At 51.2% G+C, this 21,446-nt stretch overlaps 1 protein-coding gene across 1 annotated transcript; it reads left to right on the forward strand.

Moving 5' to 3' along the window:
* Positions 1-15,611: 15,611 nt before the first annotated feature.
* GULLO3 (D-arabinono-1,4-lactone oxidase family protein) lies at positions 15,612-19,026 on the forward strand. Its single transcript, XM_048681790.2, has 2 exons — positions 15,612-16,433; positions 17,805-19,026. Exons 1-2 carry the CDS (start codon positions 15,750-15,752, stop codon positions 18,879-18,881), a joined length of 1,761 nt encoding a protein of 586 aa, XP_048537747.1. The 5' UTR covers positions 15,612-15,749; the 3' UTR covers positions 18,882-19,026.
* The last annotated feature ends 2,420 nt before the right edge of the window (positions 19,027-21,446 follow it).

The following is a 21,446-nucleotide window of genomic DNA, read 5'->3' on the forward strand; positions in this document are numbered from 1 at the left end:
AATCCATGAAAACCTGTGCACATCCCTGGAGCTGTTCAACTTGGCGACCAAGTGCACCAGGGCTGAGGAAGGGCGTCTCTCCCTCCTCGAGCTCCCGGCAGCCGACCCGGAAGAAAATAAGCTCAAGGCCAAGGACGTGAAGCGAAAGGGGGCTGCCGTGCTAGCAGCGGAACCGGACACCAAGCGAGGCAGGGATCAGCCTGAGTCATCCAAGGGCGGACGGTACTGCGTGTACCACGACCTCCACACCCACAACACCAACGAATGTCAAGAGCTCAGAGCCATGCGAGATGGGCGAATCGGTCGACGCCCAGAGCGCAACGACAGGGGCTATGTCCAAGAAGGAGGAACAGGCGGTGGACGATGGGAAGACCGTGGCCTTCGCCAGGGATGGCGTGACCGCCCTCGCGAGGACCGCTGGCAGGACCAGCCTCGCGAGGGAGGCTGGAGGGACCAGCCTTGTGAGGACCGTCCCCATGGCAACGCAGGCCTCCCTCCTCTGCCGCCTCCACCAAGGAGGAACGAAGACCAACACCAAGACGATGGGGCTGGGGGCTTCCAAGAGCTGCGTGCAATTGCTTGCATCTTGGGCGGCGCCCAGGCCCCAGCCTCACAGCGCATCTTCAAGCAGTTTGCTCACAAGTGAATGTAGTCCTTCCCAAGCTTGAGGCCACGCGCCCTCTCAGGTGGTCTTCATGCGTGATCACATTCAGTTCCGCAGACCAGCTCAAGTGTGCGGCAACGGCCGAAGTCCTCCCGATGCTTTGCTCCCCAGTCATCAGCAACGTGCAGGTCACCAGGACCCTCATCGATGGTGGGGCAGGACTCAACGTCCTGTCCGTCGAGATGTTTGACAATCTCCAAGTGCCATACGACCAGCTTCAGCGGACCAAGCCTTTCTCAGGAGTCACCGATGGTTCCACTGTTCCAATTGGGCAGGTTCGCCTTCCGGTCACCTTCGGGCAACGCAACAACTACCGCACCGAGCTCATCGACTTCGACGTCGCTCACATCTGCCTGCCGTACAACGCCATCCTCGGATACCCAGCCCTAGCCAAGTTTATGGCAGTGACTCACCATGGTTACAATGTCCTCAAGATGCCAGGAAGCGGTGGAGTCATCACCGTACCCTGTGAAGAAAGGGACGCAGTGTGCTCGCTCGAGTGTGCGTTCCAAGCCGCAGCAATCGAAGACCCAGATCGCAGGAGCGGGAGGCCTCCCGAGGCGACCCTCAAGAAGAAGAAGACCTCACCTGGCCAGAGCCACAAGGAAGCAGGCACCTCCGGAGGTATTGCGTCAAGATTCGCACCCGATCAGGGAGCGCCACCCTCTCGCGCATAGGAAGGCGCGCCCGGCGCCCTCCTCAGGCAGGGCTCGGGGGCTCTCTCTTAGAGAGCCATCGACCTTGCCAAGGTCGCGGGGGAGGCGCTCGAGCACCACTTGGAGGGGTGCTTTCAGGCACGCTTCCCTCAGAAAGGTACAAGTCAAAGGGGACAAAACCCTCAGGAGTTCATCGCAAGGAACACCCAAGAGCTACAAGAGTCCAGAGTCATGCGCGGTAGCCGCCGCTTACCTGTCGTGGCCCCACATCCAGACGAGGATAGAGGACTGCGCATCTGCGTCGACGTACCAGGGCTCAACCGAGCTGCGTCCCAGGAGCTCCTATGGCCTTCGACCGTAGGACGCTGCGTGGGACCACCCCACAGCTACGTTCGCATGCCCTTTGGCCTGCCGAGCACGGTCGCCGCACATCAGCGCCTGTTGAGGAGCATTCTGGAGGCTCAGGAGGTCAGGAATCGCGAGGTCCTGGCGGAGGTGGCGATGGTCCCCGAAGACCTGCACGTGCCACCAGAGCCTCCCGAGGCCCCTGGGCCTGGGGGCTCATGAGGGCCGACGTCTTCACCGTGCATCGCTCACTTCCTCAGCATCACTTCGTCTTCAACAGCACCAGGTGACATCTTTCAGAGTTCTACTTTCAGCTGGGAGCGCCCACAGGGCTGCACCATTCCCAGGCCGCGTGGGTCCGTCCCCGCGGAATGTATCCATTTTGGTTATGCTCTTTACTTACCCTGTTGGGGGCGCCCCTCGGGCTGCATCATCCCCACACCGCTTGGGCCCGACCCAGCGGCAGTTGCTTTTCCAGCATTTACCCTAGGATGAAGTTGTTCTTTCACGCTTAATCTGATTCCCATAATTATCACCTACTGCTTGTCATCGTGCAAAGCACTTGCACGTTAAAAGGGGGCGCCTGAGCATCGCGACTCATGGGCTCTTACTGGCTCTCCAGCCCTCACCCCCTAGCCTTGACCCACGGCATCGCGACCTGTCATACCAGCGGCGGCTGAGCTCGCTCGGGGGCCGGGACCTGAGGACGTAGAGCATTTCCATTCTAACAACCCTGCAGGAACACACCAATTGATAAAGGCCCAGAGCCAGGCGCAACCCGCCTCGAGGTAGGGCCTCGTGAGTCCCGCGCTGGCTCACGGGTGCCCAGATACACCTCTCCTAGCCCTACCGTGCCGGCCACGTGTCAGGGCGGGGCTGTACACGCCCCGGGGGCTCCTCCCGGAGGGGAGCCCCCTCCCACGCACCAGTGGAAGCACCATGCTCCGCGCTGGCTGACGACACTGCCGAGGAGCGGCTATGCCCGTACACATACGAAAGTGCTATGCTCCGCGCTGGTGATAAACAACTGAGGACAGCCCATGGCCGTACCAACCTCAGGGAGCCCAGAGCTCAGTGTCCGGCACCATCACAACGCCTCCCCTCGGGAGTGCCGCGTGAGGGGGCTGGACACGGGGGCTACGCCTGGGCCTCGCCCGAGCGCACGCCACCCAGCCAGGTCCCTTGGACCTGGTCGTCGCGCGCCACTCCCCAAGCAGAGCCAAGGTACGAAACCCGTTTGACCGTCTAGGGGTACTCCTTAGCATCGCGACTCGGGATCCTAACTTGCCACGTAGCCCCTCACTCCTTAGTCTTGTCCTTGGTTTCCGGTCGGGGCTAACGCTGGGTGAGGTACGCGCGGGGCCGGGCCCTGCCGACGTAGAACAATCAATCCACTCCTCGCTTCCCCCCTTCCCTACTTGTTGCTCGCGCGTCAAGGGGGACTCCTGAGCATCGCGACTCAGAAGCCTAACTTGCCACATAGCCCCTCACTCCTTACTCCCGTCCTTGGTTTCCGGCCAGGGTTAACGCTGGGTGAGGTACGCGCGGGGCCGGGCCCTGCCGACGTAGAGCGTAAACAAGTAGGAGAGGAAAATGCAAATTCCGGGAAATTCAAAGCAAATATTACAAGCCATAAGATTGTTCCACAACGCCAAACACAAGCTTTAACGCCTCCGTGAGGCATGGTGCATGTGCAGGAATAAAACAGGATGGAAGTCGCGAAGGAATCACTCCCCAGTAACGCCGTCACCGGTGGTGGAGTCACGCTGGACGGCTTCGCCTCTCGAGGTCGCAAGGCCGGCGGCACCGCGCCCGGGCAGGACGCTGGGGGAGCGGAACTTCCCCAACAAAACCTCGGCTCGGCCCCTCACGGCCTCAGCGACGGCAGCGGCATGGTCACCGCTCACGGGCTCCAGCAGGCTGTCGAAGTCGACGTTGGGGTTGCGCAGGTAGACATGGCTGAGGACACGCGTCAGCACCGCAGAAGATAGGGCACGCGCCTCGGCCTCGACCGTGGGGCCAAAGCCGTCTGCGACGTCCTAAAGCGCATCAACCAGGAAGGGGAGCAGCTTGGCGGGGCCGTCCTCTGCACCAGCCAACGGCTCCTCCAGGCCGCTCTCATACAACGTCTTCAGTATGCCTCGAGCCTTCTTCTCCAGCTCCGCGAAGGCCGCCCGGTCCCCCGTCAGGACCTTTGCCTTGGCGTCCAGATCGGTCCTCTCCGCCTTCAGCGACCGCTCCAGCGTCTCCAGTCGGCTGTGGCGGTCATCAAGCTTGGCATCCCGGTCCTTGGCGGTGGCCTCCCTAGCCTTCATCTCCTTCTCCTTCTCCTGGCGGCTGCGCACCTCCTTGGCGAGCTCGTCGCGCAGGCCCTGTAGCTCGGCCTCAAGCGTCTTGCAGCGACCCTAGGCAATTACGACGTCGCCCAGGGCAGCATCGCGAGCGGCCTTGGCTTGGTTGGCGGCCCGCCTCTCCTCGTCGGAGGACGACACGGCCTGGCTCAACACCGCTCGGATGGAGGCAGTAGAACTAGCCCAGCCAGAGGCCAACTCCAGGCGCCCGGCCACCAGACGAGGGTCCGTGCTCAGGAGATCCTCCCGCAATTTGCTCGGCTTGTTGGCAACCTGGTCCAGGACAGCGGCGGAGGGAGCAGAAGAGACAAGAACCTATGGAGCAGGCGGAGAAGATGGCAGCGTGGCCACGGCTTGGCAGGAAGGGACCTCCTGAGCCTTGGCCGCCACGGCCGCAGCATCGGACACAGTCGACTCCAGGTCTAGCGGGGCCACGGGGGCTGACTCCTCGCCGGGGTGCCCCAGTTGGCCTCGCGAGGGCGGTTGGGTCGGAGAGGCGCGGGCCTCGCCGTCCTCTCCCCCAATAGCTGAAGGCATCGCCCCGGCAGACGGATTCGCCCCAAGCAGGGCCGCAGAAGCCTCCTTCAACCTCTTGGTCGCAGGTGCCGGCCTGGTAAAAGAGCGCAAACGTCAAGCCTCAGTGGCAGAAACCAAGTAGAGCACGAATCGAGCACTTACTGGACATCGTCTGTGGACTCAAGCAACCTCCGGCCAAACTTGAAGCCCGAGAGCCTGCAGCGGGGGTCAGCCTTTGGGGGCTCGGAAGCAGAAGGCGCGTCAAGAGGGATGGAGCTGGCCTTGGACCCCCCAGGGACCAGAGCAGACCCTGGGGGGACCAGGCTCGACCTGCCCTTCCTCGTGACCGAGGAAGATCCCTCCTTTCCTCGCCTGGCACCGGCCTCGTCGTCGTCCGGCATGGAGCGGAGGGCCTGGGACCTGTGCCGAGGGAAGGACTCCCCCCAATCCTCGCCAGTCTCCTCCGAGTCGGACGCTTCCTCCTCCGCCTCTTCTTCCTCCTCTTCCCCGCTGGAGCTGCCGGAGGACAAGTTCACCATCGCCAAGACCGCCAGATCTTCGGGAGCTGCCCCTCACCGTTGAAGGTGGGCATGGAGTTCACCACCAGCTCCCAGTCGTCACGAAGGAACAGGGGGACGGGGGCGCCCACCGGGCTCGCCACGTCTCCCCCAACCAAGGAATGGAGGGTCGCAGCCAGATCCTCGTTGGTCAGGGCCTCAGAGCTTAGGCGCAGGGCGGCGTCTGCCCCTCCAAGCCTCCACAGTGGGAGCGGGTGCTCCTGGAGCGGAGCCACCCGGTGCTCCAAGAACTCCCTCAGGAGTGTGGCCCCAGTCAGCTTCGCCGCCTCCGAGTTGCTTGGTCTCAGGTCCATGTTCATCCTCCTCAACACCGCCTTCGCGCGAGGGTCGACGAGCTCCGCGCGGGACCATGCGTCAACGGACTTAGGTTGCCCCGTGGGCAATACCAGACGAGGGTGGAGGCGCCCAACATCCATCATGATCCACTTGCTCCGGTAGCCTTCAATCCTCTTCCCAGGCTTCGAGATGGCATTGGAGCTGGAATATGCAATGAAGCTCGTGCATGCGGAGACCTGAGCACCAGAAACCCGGAGGGAAAAAAAGTGGCATAGCAAGGCCACCAAGGGCTTCGCACCAACATGAGCCTCGCAATAGTAGGCGAAAATCGCCAGGAGAAGGACAGAGTTGGGATGGAGATGCAGAGCCTGCAGGTTGTATTGGCAGAGAATGGCATGGAAGAACTCAGAGAAAGGAGGCACCAGACCAGCGACAATGGCGCTCACGAAGAACGGGTAGAAGGTGCTCCCCTTGCCCTCAGGCCAAACGGAGCCGACCTTGAGCACAGTCGCTCCCTCGCTGCCCTGCGCCATCGTCATCAGGCGCGCGAGGGCGAAGTTCTTCTCCGACAAATTCGGGGAATCCAGGCCGGCAAGTACCAAGCATCAGCCGGGGACTTGTGAGGCGCCATGGCGTGCTAGATGCGACGGATTGAGACGGATCTGGAGGATTTCGGGAGCAAGAGGAAGGAGAACGAGAAACGGGATCTAGGGCAAGACGGACGAGAGTGGGGCAAGTAAGCCTGGCCAGGGCACCCCCTTTTGTCAGTCGTGCAGTTGCCGAGGCGTCGTGGGAAGTGTAGACGCCCACGCCCACGCCCAATCAACCGCCACGCGGCGCCCAAGGCCGCAGGCTGTTAGGGCCCGCGGTGCTTCATGCTTGCCCCTTCACTTCTCTACTAAGCCAAGCCCGCGCGTGCCTTGGGCCCGGGGGCTACTGTCGGCGTTCTGGGAACGGGGGTCCCCAGACTTGCCTGCCTGCGGCGTGGCTCAAGCAGGGGCCCAGCGCGGCCCATCTTCATCAGCTCAAGCTCAAGACCCTCGCGAGGGGCCAAGCCTCGTGGGGCGGACGACAGGAAGCTTCCTCAGAGGCGGCCTCATCAGGCAGGCTCGCGAGGAGGCGGAGAGATCAATGCAAGGGTACCTCGCGAGGAACCCATGACGCAAGCCATGACGATCGAGATCAGGCGGGCGCCAGGCGGGCGCTGGCATGCGCAGTGTCCTTGTTTCCCCTTTGGTGCAAAGGGGGCAAGCACAGGCCAAGGCATCAGGCAAGGGTTACCATTCTGGTGCAACGAGACCAAGACCAGCCGGGCGGTAGGACGGAGGTCACCGTGGAGCCCAAGACGGCGTCATCGCCAGTGCTTTTGGCAGCCGAAGACCACCTTTGGTAAGGATAACTTGTACTAGATGTTCCCCTTCGAAATGGCCAATTATTGGCGCCCTTCCCGCTCATTATTTGGGGAGAGGCCCAGGGCCTCTATAAATAGAGCTAGCCACCACAGAAGGAGGGAACGGCTGGAAATCTGGTAGAACCATAGCAAAGAGAGAGGAAGAGGCGACTGAAATCACCCTAGCAGCTCATCGCACCAGCTCAAGAACACCTCTCGCGAGGCTGTTCTTCCCTTGTACTGTCCATCATCAGCCCCGGAGGCAATCCACCACACCACACACTGGAGTAGGGTATTACACCACAACGGTGGCCAGAACCAGTATAAACATCATGTCTCTTGTGTTGTTCATCATTTTCATCTTAGTTCGCATGAGAGGATCGGACGTAGATCGGTAGGGGAGAGATCTCCGCGCGCACCCCAGTGTTCAAACCTCAAGGATCTGCCGGAACCCGAAACCCGACAGTAACGTGCAGGAGTGGATCAGGGGACCACCAAGGCCACGTCCCATCAAGATGGAGTGTGTGACTCGATTCCCACATGAAGATTAACAACCAACACCTCGATCCACGTGTGCCATTAACACATAGTCATGGGGATGCGAAGAGATTTGTTTGCCGCCTAACGGCATTAAGCTGTTGTCGCTGCAGTTTTCCCTCACTATAAAAGGGAAGAGGCGATGCGGGAGAGAACATGCTCTCATTTCCCCATTAAAAATGTTCATGGATTTGAAAAAAGTTCACGAATTTGAAAAATTCCATGAATTGGAAAATAACCACGAACTCAAAAAAACTCCACATATTTGGTAGAAAGTTTGCAATTTAAAAATTGTTCATGAATTTAAAAATTGTTTGCAAATTTTGAAAAAAGTCAGATTTGAAAATGCTTACCAAATTTGAAAAAGGTTCATGAATTTGTAAAATGTTTATGACTTCAAAAATAAAAATTAAAAAATATTTTTTAAAAATTAAAAAACATAAAAGAAAAATGGGGAAATAATTGAAAAGACTATAAGAACTGGCATGGGAAAAATGCGTGAGAAAAAAACTGCAGCGATGATTGTGCAGGGCTACCGGATCATGAAGACCATATGCTTGCAACCAAGTAGAGAGGTCGTGCTTTTGGTCTTCTGTTCGAGGGATCATTCAAGGACGGTTCGCGGGATCGTCATCATGGTTCGAGGGACTTAGAGCATGATATACACCGACTCTTCTTCTTCCCCTGCACTCTGGAGTTGGTTACGATCGTTGATCCCAACCCTTATGCATCTTCATATTTATATTGGTGATCGTAGGTGCGATTTTTCTTGTTTTCTACTACGTTCCCAAAAAAATTTCCTTGCCAAATTCCACTCACCAAATGCGCTTCACATTTCGGCAACGGCGCCAGAAAAGATCCTTGATGACCCACAATTATAGGGGATCAATCGCAGTCCTTTCGATAAGTAAGAGTGTTGAACTCAACGAGGAGCAGAAGGAATATGACAAGCGGTTTTCAGCACGGTATTTTCTGCAAGCATTGAAATTATCGGTAACAGATAGTTTGGTAGCAAGATAATTTGTAACAAGTAACAAGTAACAATAGTAAAAATAGGTGCAGCAAGATAGCCCAATCCTTTTTGTAGCAAAGGACAGGCTGGAACGATCTCTTATAATAAGTAAAACGTTCTCGAGGACACATGGGAATTTCATCTAGTCACTTTCATCATGTTTGTTTTATTCGCGTTCGCTACTTTGATATGTGGGTGGACCGGTGCTTGGGTGTTTTTCTTACTTGAACAAGACTCCCACTTATGATTAACCCCTCTCGCGAGCATCCGCAACTACGAAAGAAGAGTTAAGATAAAATCTAACCATATCATTAAACATATGGATCCAAATCAGCCCCTTACGGAATAGCGCATAAACTACAATTTAAGCTTCTGTCACTCTAGCAACCCATCATCTAATAACTACTCCATAATGCATTTCCTTAGGCACAAAGATGGTGAAGTGTCATGTAGTCGACGTTCACAAAACACCACTAAGGGAATCGCAACATACACATATCGAACGAATCCAAATTCACATAATTACTTATGACAAGACTTCTTCCATATCCTCAAGAACAAAAGCAACTACTTACAAATAATATTCATGTTCAAGATCGTAGGGATATTAAATATCATAATGGATCTGAACATATAATTTTCCGCCAATAAACCAACTAGCATCAACTACAAGATGTAATCAACACTACTAGTCACCCACAGGTACCAATCTGAGGATTTGATACAAAGATTGAAAACAAGAGATGAACTAGGGTTTGAGATGAGATGGTGTTGGTGAAGATGTTGATGAAGATTGATCCTCCCACGATGACAGGGTTGTTGGTGACGACGATGTCATCGATATCCCCTCCCGGAGGGAAGTATCCCCGACGGAATCGCTCTGCCAGAGAGCAAAAGTGCTCCTGCCCAAGTTCAGCCTCGAGACGGTGGCATTCCGTCCCGAAAGTCCTCTCCTTATTTTTTTTTTCTAGGGCAAATGGGCTTATATACAAGAAGATGGGCATTGAATGCTGGCCAGTGCCCCCACTACTCACCAGGGCATGCTAGGGGGGGTAGGCACGCCCTGATGCCTAGTGGTCACCTGGGTGGCCCCCTCTGGTATTTCTTTTCTCCAATAATTATTATATATTCCAAATAATTCTCCGTGAAATTTCAGCTTATTTGGAGATGTGCAAAATAGGTATCTCTGACATAGCTTTGTTAGGTCCACAATTCCAGTTATCGGCAATTTCCCTCTTCATGTAAATCATGCATATTAAGAGATAAAAGGCACTAGAGTTTCTCCACAAGGTGTTATAATGATTAGAAACACTATAAATAACAATAGGAAAACATGATGCAAAATGGGCGTATCATCCATCTTAGGATTGCCGAGGTGAAACCGAAGAGTTCACACAGCGGGCATCTGAGGAGGCCCTTTAAGTTCTTGGCCTTTATTAATGCCTTGTTATTTTTACGCCACACCTCGGGTTTGAAGTGTTTCCCGTGTGGCATCTGAGGAGGCCCTTTAAGTTCTTGGCCTTTATTAATGCCTTGTTATTTTTACGCCACACCTCGGGTTTTAAGTTTCAAATAGGATAAAGTTCATGTATCTTGAAGAAGGAAAAAATAGAAAAAAAATGAAAAGGAATAAAATTGGTCCATAAAAAGAAGAAAAAACCAATGAAAACCTCCCAAAACCGGTTCGGGAACGTCCCAGAAATGAGCGACCGTATATGGGCCGGTGCACTAAAAACTCATATTGGTTTTTTTTAGAATATAAAAAAAACTTATATTGATGGCTCAGAGGGGTGCGCCGGTTTACAGCTTTGACTGTAACTGGCCCAATGGCCAGGGGAAACAAAACGGACTGAACACGTAGCCGCGCGCGCTAAGAAAAAATACTACATGTTGCTGCTCCGTTGTGTTTCTTTTTTGAACGCAACCGCTTATATACACTAGATGATACCCCGCGCGTTGCTGCGGGAAAATCTAGTGGACTACTAAATGCTAAATGGGTTGAATTTAAATATCATGATTATTTTATATTTTTGTGGTTGTCAGCAGCAAGAAATTGACATGCGGTTAAGTACACACCAAATAGGACATAGACTATGCAGTTGCTATTTCAGAGATGGGTCACGTTGCCATATAGCGTCTTACATCGGTTCCTATATACATGAATACTAAAGATGATTTGATAAACATGAGTATTAGTCAGAGGTGGATGTCAGAGAGGTGAAGATTGGTGTAAGTCAGGATTGGAGTTTGCATTTAGTAGATATTGCAAAACTACAGATACAGCAAGCAAATGAAATTAGGTTTCAGCAATGGTCGAGCTCCTTAATATTGCTTCAAAAAGAATAATTGCAAGCATGCACATACATAAACCAAAATATGCTACTAATTCGAGCTTGTGAGCTTGTGTTTCAAAAATACTACTATTATATAAGCATATTCTTGTGACATCATTAGTAATCACAGATGATACTTTTAGACTACAGCCATTTCAGAACTATCAACAAAACCTATAGCGATTTATTTCAGACTTTCCTTTATGATGAATCAGACAAAATGTTAAATCCAATCAACAACTTGTGACAAATAAATAAAAAATCTCCAAGGGATCCAGCAAAATTCATGGATTTTTCCATACTGTACAATCGAGCTTTGTTGCAAATACAGAAACACTAATAATCAAGCAACTAAGGTAGTTGATATATTGATCTCCACTTTGGTTGAATGCTTGAGAAAATTGAAAGCATAATTTTTTGCCGAGACCCAGAGAGACCACTACCATTAAGATTCAAGGTGTAGTGGCACCAGGAAGATACCCATTGCTGATATGGACTGCAAAGACGTGCAAAACTGACTGCAAAGACACGTGAGTAGAAAACTTTTGCCAAAACCTTGATCTGGTTGCCTGCATGTGCTAGTGGTAAGAAACGGGTAGTTCAAAATGCATCAAAAAGAATGTCAAGGAAATCACCAACTTGCAAAATCTTGAATTAGGTTGTGTATATGCACTATGACTACACGGGTAAGTTAGATGCCGGTTGAACAATACAAATATATCATGCAAGGAAAACATGATCAGAATAAAAAAGAAGTAAGCACTTATGGATTCTATTTTAGGATGCGCCCTTTCCTGTAATTTAATCAAACAAAACGTTAGCCTCTTGAAAGATACGACCGCAGATAAAATTAGAATAGACGACCATAGAACACAAATTCTTACCCATGTTTTGTTTCCGGTTTTGCAAGTTGCTCTGCAGCCTCACATTGTGCCAACGGCTCCAGATAACATGATCTCGCCATAATTGGCCGCACCTTCGAGCAGCAGCACCTGTGACACAACCTTGCTTGCGTCGACGAAGCACTATCGGCAACACCCAGCCACGCTGGCAGCCGAGGTATACAGCACCTGACGGCAAGCCGTCGTTTACTTTTATGCTACACGCGCTCCGCAGAGTGCCCACGTCTCCGTGCGCGAACTGGTAGGTCGGGTTGTTGTAGGATTGCACCCAACAGTCAGCTAGCAGCCCCGTGCCGGGCGCACCCATGAGGGACGCATGGGGGAATGGGCACTGCCGCGCCGAGTGAGCATGTATGTCTTGCGTCCGGCAACGTGCATCGCCCATTACAACGACAATGGCGTAAGGTTCCTGGTGAGGTCGTCGTAGTACCTGGATGGAGCCAAGAAAGTCCCATTGGTAGGTGGCACGTCTTGGGTGTCAGATGGCGAGTACTCTGAAAATAGGGAGCATCTCCCACCACAGTGCAGGGCTGGAAGCAGCTAGTTCAGAGAGTAGATGCTACCAGCCTGTGCGTGATCGACGATGGCGTTTTAAGGTGAAACTCCTGTTTGCTGGGTAATGGAGGCCGGCGATGAATTCTGACGTTTCATGTGGATTTGTGGTTGCCGTTTTCATGGCAATGAATGGTGTGCGTGTGCGGCGACGTTACGACTGGCCATAGGGAAGATGAAGCCTAAGCGATCCACTGTGATTGCATGGCTAACACCGGGATATAATAAGCCGCCTACAGGCCGCGTTAGATAGTGGGCTAGCACAAATGACGAAGGCAGTTATGTTACGTACCAATTAACCCACTGAACCGGGCAGCCCACTTGCGAAAAATGACCCCGTTGTTGACACACGCACGGAATACACCACCATTTCTTTTTCAGCCTACCGTGAGAAGGACACAGCAAATCCGGTGGCAAGGAAGTTTTGATCAAATCCGTAGCCCAAACAATCCCCGTTTACTCGATGTCTTGTTTCAAGCTTCCGAGGGGTCTGTGCAGTCATATAAATTCTATCATTCAAAAGTTTTGATGGGGTTGCAAACAGGGTGAGAGAAAACCAGCGTGGGTGTCATGGAAAGTTATGACAAGACCCAAATATCTTGGAGGTTTAGGGTTCAGGGATCTTGAACTCTTTAACTTGGCACTCCTGGCACGACAGTCTTGGAGGGTGCTACAGGACCCTTCGTCTTTGAGCTCTAGGATCCTCAAAGCGTCGTATTACCCTGACAGGTCACTCCTAAATGCAGAAATTGGGACAAGACCGTCCCAGATCTGGCGGGCAATTCTTGAAGGCAGAGATATTCTCAAACAAGGGTTAATTCAAAGGATAGGGAATGGCCAAACAACGAGTATTTGGGACCATAACTGGATACCCAAAGAATCATCATTGCGACCTATAGTGTCCCTGGTACAAGACCCACCAGAGAGGGTAGCGGAACTCATGCTACCAGCTATGGCTGCATGGAATGAGCAGCTGGTTCGATCTGTGTTCCTGCCTACGGATGCAGAGGCGATCTTAAGGATCCCGGTGTGCACCAGAAATACTGAAGATTTCTAGGCATGGCACCCAGAGAAGAAGGGCCGATTTACAGTCAGTTCGGCATATAAGTTTATGATGAAAACCAAGATAACTAGGGAAGACTGGCTTGAGGGCAGATCGGGATCATCAAGTACTGACAGAGAAGAAAATGATTGGTCTAAATTGTGGAGTCTGACGGTGCCGTCAAAACTGAGAATATTTTTGTGGCGTTTGACTCGCCATTCACTGCCCACAACAGACGTGTTGAGCAGACGAAACATGGCTACCCGTGACGCATGTCCGTTATGTGGGACACCTGACTCATGGCGCCATGCCCTGATCTCCTGTACGTCCGCGAGGTGTACGTGGGCATTGTCAGACCCTCTGTTGGTAGAAAAATGGCGGAGAATACAGAGCCAGGAGCTAAGAGCTGGCTATTTCAATGTATGAGGCCCTTGATCACAGCACGTTCACGAGAATGGTGGTGACCCTGTGGTCCATTTGGTATGCTCGGCGCCAGGCAATACACGAAGGCGTTTTCCAGTCTCCTATGCAAACGTCTTCCTTTGTGAACTCCTATATCAGTGAGCTGGATCAAATTGCTAATACGGAAACCAAGCCAGTCATGGGAATTCAGCATCAGGAGGGCCCAAGACAATGGCTTCTTTCACCTAGTGGAGTGGCAAAGATTAATGCTGATGGTGCAGTTGCATGCAACATGCGCGGTGGGGCTGTCGCCGCTGTGTGCCAAGATCACAACGGAGCTTATTTGGGGTCCTCGGCTGTTGTCTTCCGGGACACAAGAGACCCGACAGTTTTGGAAACGTTTGCATGCAGAGAAGCACTATCACTTGCAGAGGATTTACATGTTCAGAACCTGATGGTAGCATCTGACTGTCAGGGAGTTGTAAATGACATAGTTCATGGAACGGGAGGTCATCACTCAGCCATAGTCCATGAAATTATGAGCCGTAGAGATAGTTTTAATCAGTGCTCTTTTTTCCATGAGCGTAGGAATCACAATTTTAAAGCTCACAATCTTGCCAAATTTGCTTGTAATTTAGCCATAGGTAGACATATTTGGTTGGGTTCTCCACATAACCCAAGGCTTGTACCTATGAACATTATCGTGAATCAATAAAGTGGCGAGATTTTCTCCAAAAAAAAAGTGAGAAGGACACAGCATGAAAACCGTGCGGGCGATAACCGCAGGATCGGTTGTGATGTGGCAGCAGAAGAAGTGAGAGAAATTTAGTGCTAAAAGCTGACGTGGCATAAAACTGATGTAGACAGTGTGCATGTTGAAAGAATTAGTAATAATGGGGAGCAACTTCTTAAAAATGTAAGATGCGCATACGCTCATTCCTTTTATTTTTTTGAATATCAGTACAGCCACAAGCGTTCATATACACGCGCATACACTCACCCCTATGAACGCACACACGCACGCCCTATTCCTATGAGCACCTTCGAAAGACTGAGCCGACATATTATCTTGAGATTTACGAAGTCACCGTAGGCGCCTCGTCGTCGACGGAAACGTCTCCTCCCACTGAATGCGCATCGCCGGAAATCCTGAAATAAATCCAGAAATAAATACGAGCACCAAGATTTGAACCTTGGTGGGCTGGGGATACCACAGTCCCTCTAACCATCCAACCACGGGTTGGTTCGCATACACTCATCCCTATGAACACATACGCACACCTTATCCCTATGAGTACCTCCAAAAAACTGAGCCGACATATCATCTTAAAAAAATACTACACGTTGCTCCGTGGTGTTAGAATGTAAAATGGAAGGTAAATATTCGAATTGTCTCATAAAAAAGGTAAATATTCGAAGATTGATTAGTAGTATATAACATTAAATAGCATTTTATTCTTTCCTTATTTACCTTCAATATTTAAGTGCGCTGTAATCTCTTCATAGTTACCCGCAAAAGAAATCTCTTTCCTAATTTGTAGACGTAAATAAATCCCTAATAGCCCTGCACAATCATTAAGTTATTCTACTTTTTTTGATAAAAAACACATTTTACTTTTTTGCGGGAATTTTAACATATAGAGTATATTACCTTTTTTTTTGATAGGTTAACATATACTGTATATATTAGTACCTCACAAGAGGTAATAGTAAGGCTAGCCATTGAATCACACAAAAATGATGGCTTGCATGGATTTCAACCATTTTTTAAAAGCTCGCCTTAGAAAGGCTATAACCCCTCCATTTTGAAAGGGAGCGAAGGCCATAACAAATTGCAAAGTATAAATTGGATTTTTTTACATGATAATATGTGTCTCGTTCATATCATAAATTACAGGAACAATGGCCGACCGACGGTCCAATAGAAGGTCTCTGTATACTGGAGCATAAAGGGAGTAATAACATTTTAAACTCGACGTGTCTGCTGATCAAACGCGGTCCGAAAAGCTACACACAAAATGCTCGAACAAGGAGAAACTTAAGCCGACGCACCACGAATCCTTAAGGCAAGCCTGGCGAACCTTTCCAGCCAAACACGCATTGCTTGACGGAGCAGCCTCAACACGAGGAAAGCAAAAGCAGAGCCGAGCTACACACCACAGCTAGCCAAGGCAACGCGCACTCGCACGCACAATGATGTCCGCTTTTCTCCTACTCGTGCTCTGCTCGCTGGCCCCCGCCGCCCTCTCCGTCCCGCCCCGCCCGCCGGTGCGCTGCGGCAGCGACGGCGACGGCGACGCGGGCTGCGTGCTCTCGAACGCGTACGGCGCGTGGTCGAGCGACCGCGCGGACTGCCCCGTGGCGGCCGTCGCTTACCCGGCGTCCGAGCGGGACGTGGTCGCGGCCGTGGCGCGCGCCAGCGCGGGCGGCATGCGGGTCAAGGCCGTCAGCGGCTTCGCGCACACCATCCCGAAGCTGGCCTGCCCCGGCGGCGGCGGGAACGGCAGCGCGGCGTCTCTGCTGATCAGCACGACCAGGTACGCCGGCGTGGAGGTGGACGCGGCGGCGCGGACGGTGACCGCGGACGCCGGCGCCCCGCTGCGGGCCGTGATCGACGCGGCGGAGGCGAGCGGGCTGAGCCTGCCGGCGTCGCCCTACTGGGAGGGGGTGAGCGTCGGCGGGGCCGTGAGCACGGGGTCCCACGGCAGCTCGTGGTGGGGCCGGGGCGGCGCCCTGCACGATCATGTCGTGCGGCTCAGCCTCGTCGTGCCCGCCGGAGCGGCCGACGGGTGGGCCAGGGTGGTGCCGCTCGCCAAAGGTGACGCGCTCTTCCCCGCCGCGCTCGTCTCGCTTGGCCTTCTAGGGGTCATCTCCAAGGTTAGTACTGAACTACTGATCACCACTGTACTCTGCCCTAGATGTGGAGTTCAGAAAAGGACCAAGAAGGATTGTCGAGCGTGCGCCGTTCTGTAGTTCAGACTTCCTGCAGGGACTACATTCTGTTGTACTAGCCTGTCGGTTAAATTTTGCATGTAGTACGATCTGTACTCTGGCGTTCTATTTCGTACTGCTAGTAAGACAAGGAAAAATCTCATTGATGTGCTGCCATGTTTTAGCTGAAAACTCTGATTCTGAGCTTTTGGTACTTAGAAACATATATGATGTACTGGCATAGATACACAATGACAGAAGACAAAAACAGATCTAATATGTGGCATATGTCTTGTTAAGTGTGTTAAAACGGATGAAAAATCTCTTAAATGGGGGCAAATCCTGTAAACAAAATGTCAGAAGAGAGTTAGAATATGAAAGATGTAACATAATAAATCAACTCAAGCATACTGTTTCTTCTCAGAAAACAATATGGATTCTTTGATTACAATTTTGGTATTTTGGTCCTGTTAGAGTTGGAATGACCTGTGTAACGCATACTAGTCCAAGTGGCCCTGGAAGGCCCTACTAACTCTTCGATTAGCAATTGAGTGCGGCCAACCACTAATGCTTTCTTGACTAGATGAAGCATGAAACATCACCAGATCTAGATCCTAATCCGAGAGAGACAGGTAGTACATGTTGTTAATACACCGTTGCCTATTGCCGCCGAAATGTTGAGTGGCAAATGCTTTGCTGTCGCTATGAATGCAGTGCAAAAAAATTCAGCAGAAAAACAACGTGACATAAGGATGGCAATGGATAGGTATGAGGCCCGTATCCATACCCGACGGGTACCCATACCCATTGGTAGATCAAACACTACACAAGTTATTCACAATTTTACATTCATCCATAGCTCATTTGACAAAAAAACATTTATCTCAACGCAATAACAGATAGATGAGTACAAAACAATTATCTCAATTGAAATTGATAATTGATGACAACTTTAACATAGGTCAAAAGCTCGCAATACACTTCACGAAATAGCATCCGACAAATATGTAACATGTCAGTATAAACGAATAGGGTATGGGTATATTCATGAGTACAAAGCTATACCCGTGCCCTACTCACGGATTAACGGGCAGTATATGGGTATTACTTTTTGGTATAAAATTGTGCTCATATCCTGCACATGCCCTTATTGTGACACGACAACTCTGAAAAGACAGGAAAAATGCATGCTTGCACGCATTGTCATTCTGAAGATATCACATGTTCAGATGCAAGTTTTATTTTACTCATGTTTCATCATGTCCAACTCCCAACTGATGCATGGAAGATATATATACTGTTGGTACGCAACTGCAGGTCACTCTGGCGCTGGAGCCGAGGTTCAAGAGAAGCGTGACCTACGACTACAGGGACGACTCCACCTTCCAGGACGACTTCGCGAACCACGCCGCGCGCCACGAGTTCGCCGACATCGCCTGGTACCCGTCCCAGCACCAGGCCGTGTACAGGCTCGACGACCGCGCGCCGCTCAACGCCACCGGCGACGGGGTCAACGACTTCATCGGCTTCCGCTCCACGCTCATCGCGGTCTCCCAGGGGGTCAGGGCGCTGGAGACCGCGCTGGAGGGGTCGAGGAACGTCAAGGGCAAGTGCGCAATGGCCACGGCGGAGATCGCGGCGAAGCGGCTGATCGGCAACGGGCTGCGCCGAAAGGACGGGCAGCCGTTCATCGGCTACCCCGTCGTGGGGTTCCAGGGCAAGATGCAGACGTCGGGCTCCTGCGCGCGCCCGCCGGCCTCCAGCCCGCTCACGGCGTGCGCGTGGGACCCCAGGTTCAAGGGGCTCTTCTTCTACGAGAGCACGGCCATCTTCTCGCCGGCGCGGTTCCGGTCCTTCGTCCTCGACGTGAAGAAGCTGCGCGACCTCAACCCGGACGGCATGTGCGGCGTGGACGTCTACAATGGCCTGCTGGTCCGGTTCGTGCGGAGGTCGGAGGCGTGGCTGGGCCAGCCGGAGGACTCCGTGGTGGTGGACTTCAACTACTACCGCGCGGCGGACCCGTCGGCGGCGCGGCTGAGCCAGGACGTGTGGGAGGAGGTGGAGCAGCTGGCGTTCGTCAAGCACGGGGCGCGCCCGCACTGGGCCAAGAACAGGATGGTGGCCTTCCGGGGCGTGCAGGGGAAGTACCCGGGATGGGCCAGGTTCGCCGCGGCCAAGCGGCAGCTGGACCCGCGGGGACTGTTCGACAGCCCGTGGTCCGAAGACGTCGTCGGCGGCAAGGAGCTCAGTAAGGACGATGGGTGCGCGCTGGACGGGCGATGCGTCTGCTCTGAGGACAGACACTGCAGCCCGGGGCAAGGGTACTACTGCGGAACGGGGCTTGTGTTTTCAGAGGCCAGGGTATGCAGGTACTCTGCCTCGCAGCTTGTATAGGACATGCACCCTCTGTTCGTAAAAACAGAGATAGTAATATACACCACTTCTGTTCTATATTTTTCTAAGTTGCCTGGATTTTAAATTTTGGGTCACTCGATTGAGGCCGTTGATTCTGCTATGAGATTTGTACTGTGTTTTTTAATGGGGCTGTTCTATGAGCTGTTTTTTTGGGAGCTTACTAGTTTCGAGAGCCCCGAAAGGGTCACCTCGGGTGGGCTCAGAGCGCCCCATTTGGCGGGCTCTTAGTCGCCGTCACGTGTCATGCTCTTAGTACTTCCTTTGATTTTTGATTTTAAATTTTTCCGCATGTGTTTTTTATCCTTTTAGATAGTTTTTTTTTCAGTTTTTTCTTTTTTCATCAGTCTTTCTAAGCTTTTGGACAATTTCTTTTAGAAAAAATACATTTACACGAAAAAATGGGTTTTCTTTTTTCTTTTGTTTCTGTGAGAGACATAGATTTACTTCTGCGAGAGGCCCGACCAAGTATCTCAAAAAATGGAAAAATGGTTTTTTTTTCTTTTTACTTCCACGAAAGGCACGGTCGTGCCTCTTGAAAATGGAAAAAAAAAGAAAGAAAACATTTTTTTCTTCCGCAACACGCACAAATTTGCTTCCACGAGAGGCACGGTCGTGTCTTTCAAAAATGAAAAAGAACACGTTTATTTACTTCCGTGAGAGGCACGACCGTGCATCTCGAAAACGAAAAAAATGTGTTTTCTTTTTTCCCTTCAGCGAGAGGCACAGGTTTACTTCTCTTAGAGACATGGATTTGCTTCCGCAAAAGGCATGACTGTGCTTTTTTTGAAAAGGAAAAAAACATATGCTCCTGGTTCGGTTTTTACGTCCCTTTTTTTGTGATTTTTTTTCGTCAAAACCTACCAGCATGAGATCTAGTTTTGAAGATCTCGACCCGAGGAATCCAACATTAAAAACGGTTCGAGATTTGGATACACGGTTTAAGAGATAAAATATTTTAAATAAACGAATCTACGAAGAAATGAAAAACTCACAAGTTGCGACAAGTGACACACAGTGTGCCACTTGTCTCAACCTGGAAGGTGGGAATGACCTTTGCAAAAGATGCTCCTTAATTAGTGATTTCATTTTTAGGGGTGTTCTATGAGCTCGTTGAAGCCCAATTATTTGTACCGCCCAGCCATCCATCCTTCCCTTTGTTTTTGTTTTTTGTTTTTTTGTTTCTATGCATTTCTCCTTTTGCCTTTTTATTTCCTTTATTAGTATCTTTATTTTATATCTATTTTGGGAAAAAATTACTATATCATCCTCCTTTATTAATTCGCTACAATAGTAGCATCGAAACAATCAGCGGGATAACATCCCTAGGGGGGTGCCGCCAACCATAAATCTGGAGGAGAAACTTTTGCTAGCCTAGCTAATTCATGGGCTACTCTATTATTCTCTGTATAGCAATGTTCATACAAAATATGACTGAAATCTAGGTACATGTAATAACAGTCATCGAAGATTGCACTGGCCACCGAGGATGAATAACCATCCTTTAGCGTTGAAATGACCTCCGAGCTCCGTGTTCACTTCGATCTTGCTACACCTAGCAGTGCTGGCAAGATTCAAGCCAAATCTTTCTGTACGTCTCCAACATATCTATTTTTTCTCACGCTTTTCCTCTTATTTTGGACTATAATTTGCATGATTTGAATGAAACTAACCCCGGACTGACGCTGTTTTTAGCAGAACTACCATGGTGTTGTTTCTGTGCAGAAATAAAAGTTCTCGGAATGGAACGAAACTTTGCGAGGAATTTTTATAGAATATATAAGAATTTCTGGAGTCAAGACCTATCAGAGAGGGGGCCCTGGGTGGGCACAACCCACCAGGGCGCGCCCCCCTCTCCTAGCACGCCCAGGTGGGTTGTACCCATCTGATGGTCCCGCAGTCGACCCCCTGATACTATAAAATCACATATTTACAGAAAAAATTTAGGGAGAAAGAATTATCGCGATCCACGAGATGGAGCCGCCACCAAGCCCTGTTCTTCCTCGGGAGGGCAGATCTGGAGTCCGTTTGGGGCTCCGGAGAGGGGGATCTTCGTTCTTCGTCATCGCCAACTCATCTCCATCGCCAATTCCATGATGCTCTCCATCGAGAGTGAGTAATTCCTTCGTAGGCTCGCTGGTCGGTGAGGAGTTGGATGAGATTCATCATGTAATCGAGTTAGTTTTGTTAGGGCCCGATGCCTAGTATTCATTATGTTCTTAGATTGATGTTGCTATGACTTTGCTATTCTTAATGCTTGTCACTTTTGGCCTGGGTGCCATGAACTCAGATCTGAACCGTTTATGAATTCATCATTATATCCATGTTTTAGATCCGATCTTGCAAGTCATGGTCACCTACTACGATTATGATCCAACAACCCGGAGTGACAACAACCGGGCCCACTCTCGGTGATGACCGTAGTTTGAGGAGTTCATGTATTCACCATGTGTTAATGCTTTGTTCCGGTTCTCTATTAAAAGGAGGCCTTAATATCCCTTAGTTTCCAATATGGACCCCGCTGCCACGGGAGGGTAGGACAAAAGA

The sequence above is a fragment of the Triticum urartu genome, chromosome 6A (assembly GCF_056163025.1).
Source record: "Triticum urartu cultivar PI428250 chromosome 6A, HENAU_Tu73, whole genome shotgun sequence".
Taxonomy (NCBI): domain Eukaryota; kingdom Viridiplantae; phylum Streptophyta; class Magnoliopsida; order Poales; family Poaceae; genus Triticum; species Triticum urartu.